The following is a 6,000-nucleotide window of genomic DNA, read 5'->3' as shown; positions in this document are numbered from 1 at the left end:
AATAAAATAAATAAAAAATAATAATGTTTTCCGCTGAGTACCCCTTTAAGTATTTCCTAAAACAAATATGTTTAACACACAAGAACCCCTCTATACCGGTGGTCTCAAATAGAGATGAGCAAACCTACAATAAATTTGATTTGTCACAAACTTCTCGGCTCGGCGGTTGCTGACTTTTTCCTGCATAAATTAGTTCAGCTTTCCGGTGCTCCGGTGGGCTGGAAAAGGTGGATACAGTCCTAGGAAAGAGTCTCCTAGGAGTGTATCCACCTTTTCCAGCCCACGGGAGCACCTGAAAGCTGAACTAATTTATGTAGGAAAAGTCATCAACTGCCGAGCCGAGAAGTTCGTGACGAATCAAATTTACTGTAAGTTCGCTCATCTCTAGTCTCAAACTGTGGCCCTCCAGATGTTGCAAAACTTCAACTCCCAGCATGCCCGGACAGCCGTTGGCTGTCCGGGCATGCTGGGAGTTGAAGTTTTGCAACATTTGGAGGACCACAGTCTGAGACCACAGTGAAGCAGACAGATCTCGTTCCCTGCCTCCAGATCAGTCCCTACAAGGCACATGGGGGGGCCGTAAGGAACAAACTACAGGGTAAAAATTTCAGTAATTTATATCGATTTTAAGCAATACTTTATATACAGTTGAAAAAAAATAAAATAAAAATAAAAACATGCATAGTCCAGCATACAATGTCCAAAACAGCATTTTCATAACAAAAAAAAAAAAAAACAAAAAAAAAAAAAAAAATAAATGGAAAAAGAAGAAACCTGAAACACTGAAGTTTTAATACCATGTACACTTTTACTCAGCATGAAAATAGCTGCTGTCAAGACAGTATTTCCACCCCTTCCCTGCCAGAGGGATGAAAGGAATCGCCCCCTCTCCCTTCTGACAGCAAAGTGGCTAACAATGTCATAGGTTAAGAAATGCTCCCACGTTTCTTCGTCACGCGTTCTACCATACTGTACAATGATTCAGTCATTTTTACGTTTTGTGTGTGTATTCCCGACTTTTGCGCCTACTGAAGAAGAAGGAGGAGGAGGAGGGCCGGGGGGGGGGGGGGGAGGTGGTAGAACGAGCATGATTTCCACATTGATTGCTTGGATTTCACTTCTCGTCGTGTTTTTTTTTTTTTTTTTTTAAATACACAGTCCCAAAAAAGGATCGAGGGAGTCATTTTTTTTCTTTCCATTTCATGCCCCAGATGTAAAAAAAAAAAAAAAAAATAAAAAAAAAAATATATAAAAAAATAATTATAATAAAATAAAAAGGTAGGGATATTTTTTTTCTCTAAAGGATGGTGAAATCGGATTGCACGACTTCGGACTCTGGCTTTGCAGAAAGAGACTGTACAAGAGGGATGGGAAGGAGACGGGAGCGGCCAGGAGGGGGTGATTTTATGCTGGGAACATTTGGTGGAAGAGCTTTTCTGATGTCTGGGGTTTCCAGAAAGGAGGTGGGGGGAAAAAAGGAACGTAAACCATGAGTTTTTCATGTTTTTTTCTTTTTTATACAGCATCCTTTCCCCTTTCCCCCCTTATTTTTATTTTATTTATTTTTTACAAATGTCCCATGAAAAAAAAAAAAAATAATAAAATAAAATTATTCCCAGTTTGGAAAAAATAAAAAAAACTGATGTAGTTACAAGTGGCAAAAGTGAACCCATCCCCACCCCCCAACTTTGTTTTAGGCTCTTGTAGCTGCAGGAGAACACCCGATAAGACAGTCCTCAAAAAAGAAGAATAAGAGAGAATTACACACATTAGCGTAATTGAAAGAGTTCAACCCTTCGCTGCCAGACGCAAGACCGCACCAATCTGGCAGAGGAGGAAAAAAAGTGTCCCCACCCCCTCCGTGGTAGAGTTAGGATGGAAGAAGGGTAGTTCCTCTATCGCTCCTGGGCCAGTTGCCCCCCCCTTTTTTTTTTTCTCCCCAGACCAGACGGCGGACATTGTGACATCTTTATAGAAGGAGGGTTACATTTTGGCCTTCTGGTCAGCTTCAGAGAAAAAAAACAAAAAAAAAAAAAACAAAACAAATACATAAAACAAAATTCTAGATACACAAAATAGGTTCAATTGTGTCGAAACTCAGAGCAGCCACTGACAATGCAAGAGAAAGGTGAAGGCGGTGCTCAGCAGCGCGCTGCCATCCTCCTCGACAGTGCAGGCTTTGAATCTGGCAAATGGGCGGTGGTCTCAGTCCAGACTGAGACCCTGTGTCCCTGATGTGCAGACCAGCAATGAGTAGGCAAATAAAAATTAAAACAAATGTCCATAAGGAAGGTGGAAAGAATGGGAGGGATAGATATTTATATATTTATATATAACAAAGTGGGGGGAGACAGGGCAAGAGAGAAAGAACCCCTTCCCATCCACCATTGCAGTTCTCCAGTTCGCTGCTGTTTTGTGGATGCTACAATCCCTCAACAAACTTTTCCAAGGTATCCCCTGAAGTGTCTCCAACAAGAGACAAGTCATTTGTGAGGGCGCCACGGTTGGGAGGGTTCAGCTGGGGCAGCATGGCGCTCTGTTCGGGGTTTCCTAGGTGACCCTGGTCTAAGGAGGTTCCTATAGAAGCTGCCAGTCCTGGGTGAGGCGAGCCAGTCTGTGGTGAGACGTGGTGAGGAGAAGGCTGCGGCTGTACACGAGGTGAAGGACTGGAATGTGGAGGCTGTGACTGGGGGCGGGGGGACTGGACGGGGGCAGGCGAGCGCACCTGATTGCTTAGGGAGGTGGCAATCTGTTGGCCAGGGGGAAGATGGGCATTAGGGGGCTGGCCTGTCAGGAGGTGATGCTGAGGACTCATGGGATTAGGCTGCCCGGTGGAAACTATCTGCTGTTTGAGCTGTTGCTGAAGCAGCATTGCTTGCTGAAGGCTTGGCGGTGTTCCATCTGTGCCCAATCCCTGCTGTGCCATCTGCGAGATCTGTCCCATAGGTCCGCTCTGAATGGAGAGGTGTTGCATACGCTGTTGCTGCAGTGCCTGCTGAGACTGCGGGTATCCTCCCTGCGGTTGCTGGAACTGCCCATGAGCTGCTATCCCACCTGCCATGGCCGCTCCGCTTTGCTGCTGCTGTTGTTGCTGCTGCTGTATTATCTGCCGCCGTAACATTTCTCGATACTGCGAGTTCATATTTGCTAAACTGGGGTTGTGACCTGAATTCATGAGACCGATGCCTTGGCTCTGGGGGTTCATCCCTGGCTGTTGCTGTGGAACATTGGGCCTCTGCACGCCAACTTGCATGGGATTCATGTTCTGCAGACTGGGCTGAGGATGCATGCCAGGTGGCTGCGGTGGCTGCTGCGGCGCCTGCTGAGGCTGCATGCCGGGCTGGTTGGCCACATATTTTGCAGTTCTTTGCTTAATAAAAGCAGCCATTAACTGGGGGTTCGATTTTAATATGTTGAGAACCTGCTGTTGCTGCTGGGGAGAGCTGGGAGACTTTAGGGTTCGCAGAAGATCTTGTAAAGCATTAGGGGATATGTTACGTGGCTGCTGCTGCGGAACCCCCTGCATTCGAGGCCCTGCCACTGCTTGCTGGGCAGCAGTCATTTGCATCACGGCCGGACGCGGGATATTTTGCTGTATTTGAGTCTGCTGAGGCATTGGATTCGCGGACCACTGTCCTGGCTGCCTACCTGGCATGATGGGCGGGGCATTGAGCGGACCAGGACGTGGCACATTCATACCCATTTGCTGCAAAGGATTTACTGGTCCGACGGTTGGATTTACCATGCCTGGGCGTACGCCAGGCATGCCCTCAATATTCGTGACCCGATATAGCTGCTGCTGCTGTTGTGCCTCCAGCTCTATCTGCCGAGCGGCTGCAACTGCAGCTGGAGGCGGCTGGACAGTAGGCTGGGAAGGAGGAACTACAGGTAGTGAATTTGTTGGCTTTCCCTGTGACGACACATTGGGAGGTTGAGTCCTAGCCACACTAGGGAAGCCTGGTGAGGCCATTCCTCCAGGAGAAGGCTGAGGGGCCGGCTGTGGAGTTTGTGGAGTACTGGGCTGCTGCGTGGGTGTTCCAGGAGTTGCAGGCGTAGGGGAAGGAAGAGGCTGCTGAGGAACTGTTCGTGTGTTCATGGTAGCCATTCGCCGCCTCATGAGCTGCGCCTGCTGCAGTCTGTGTTGTATCTGTTGCTGCCGTAGCTTTTGTTTGATGTTGAGACAGAAAGGAACCGGGCACTTGTTCTCCTGGCAGTGTTTTGCATGGTAGCAACACAACGCAATAAGCTGCTTGCAGACAGGACAGCCTCCATTGGTCTTGCGCTTGCAGCCCTTTGTATGCTGAACAACCCTCTTCATCTTCTGACAGGAAGGTAGCGAGCAGTTGGCATTGCGACACTGGCAGGCGTGCACCAACGACTGGATACACCGCTGGATGCTCAGACGCCGTGATTCCTGTGGGCTCTTCGACTGCGCTTCTCCTTGATTATTGCTCTCATCATCCAGACCCAGACCCCATTTGACCATCTTGTGCTCATGACTCTTCGAGTTGTAGCAGTTCACACACAGATCATAATCCTGAAAATGATGGGACACAGGGTTAGTCCCTCATTGTAGACACAATCTAGCGCATTACAAACAGCTCTATATACCAGACTTACCTCACACACAGTACAGTGCCAGCGTGTCTCCACATGGTGTTTGCATTCATTGCAGGTATACACAAATCTATCTTGTCCCTGTGTGTGCAGCTCCACCAACATACACAGCGTGGACCACTTGGAGCGACGCAACGAGGAGAACTCCCAGTGCTTGTCACGGGCCAAAGTCAGAAACGCATCACGTCCATCCATCAGATCACAGCTCAGGAGTGGATCTGGATCCACAATAGGTGGAAGGGAGTTGATGACTGGACCCGCATAGAAGTGGATCACAAAAAACACCTACAAAAAGAAGGCAGCAAATATTAGTGACTAACCCAGTGTTTTCCGACCAGGGTGCCTCCCGCTGTTGAAAAACTACAACTCCCAGCATACCCGGACAGCCGAAGGCTGTCTGGGAATGCTGGGAGTTGTAGTTTTGCAACAGAAGGAGGCACCCTTGTTGGAAAACAGTGGACAAACAGATGGATGAATACATAGAACAAACCTTTATGCATTGTAGCCCAGACTAAAAACAGAACAGAAGTTCCTAACAGAAAAAGCATTTGTCAACAGAGTTATCCAGCAATAGCAAAACAGAAGTAATTTCTTCCAAAAACAGCACCACACCTGTCCTCAGGTTATGTGAGGTATTGCAAATAATAGAACAAAGAAAAAAATAGTAACACGCTCACCCAGGATTTGCTTGCTGACCAAGAGGGCAACCGGCAAAAGCAGGACGAAGAGGGCAACCGGCAAAAGCAGGACGAAGAGGGCAACCGGCAAAAGCAGGACGAAGAGGGCAACCGGCAAAAGCAGGACGAAGAGGGCAACCGGCAAAAGCAGGACGAAGAGGGCAACCGGCAAAAGCAGGACGAAGAGGGCAACCGGCAAAAGCAGGACGAAGAGGGCAACCGGCAAAAGCAGGACGAAGAGGGCAACCGGCAAAAGCAGGACGAAGAGGGCAACCGGCAAAAGCAGGACGAAGAGGGCAACCGGCAAAAGCAGGACGAAGAGGGCAACCGGCAAAAACAGGACGAAGAGGGCAACCGGCAAAAACAGGACGAAGAGGGCAACCGGCAAAAACAGGACGAAGAGGGCAACCGGCAAAAACAGGACGAAGAGGGCAACCGGCAAAAACAGGACGAAGAGGGCAACCGGCAAAAACAGGACGAAGAGGGCAACCGGCAAAAACAGGACGAAGAGGGCAACCGGCAAAAACAGGAGGAAGAGGGCAACCGGCAAAAACAGGAGGAAGAGGGCAACCGGTAAAAACAGGACGTAGAGGGCAACCGGCAAAACAGGACCGTCGCACCCCGAGCTCGGCAGAGCTCTCATCTTTTCTTCCCTCCCTGACCCCTTGTTTCTGACACTTATGGAGGAATAAAAATCATCTCAGCA

General features: G+C 48.6%; 1 protein-coding gene across 3 annotated transcripts in view; it reads right to left on the bottom strand.

Annotated features, from left to right (window-relative positions):
* Positions 1 to 654: 654 nt before the first annotated feature.
* Positions 655 to 6,000, bottom strand: part of CREBBP (CREB binding protein) — an 85,276-nt gene continuing 79,930 nt past the window's right edge. For all 3 annotated transcript variants that reach the window (XM_056533869.1, XM_056533870.1, XM_056533871.1), the window contains exons 30-31: positions 4,621 to 4,902; positions 655 to 4,537 (exon numbers count right to left, since the gene is read on the bottom strand). In XM_056533869.1, coding sequence (XP_056389844.1) covers positions 2,423 to 4,537; positions 4,621 to 4,902 — 2,397 coding nt within the window. In that variant the 3' untranslated portion in view covers positions 655 to 2,422. The remainder of the gene's footprint in view (positions 4,538 to 4,620; positions 4,903 to 6,000) is intronic.

This window comes from Hyla sarda, chromosome 8 (assembly GCF_029499605.1).
Source record: "Hyla sarda isolate aHylSar1 chromosome 8, aHylSar1.hap1, whole genome shotgun sequence".
Classification (NCBI taxonomy): domain Eukaryota; kingdom Metazoa; phylum Chordata; class Amphibia; order Anura; family Hylidae; genus Hyla; species Hyla sarda.
This window is presented reverse-complemented; position numbering and strand designations above follow the sequence as displayed.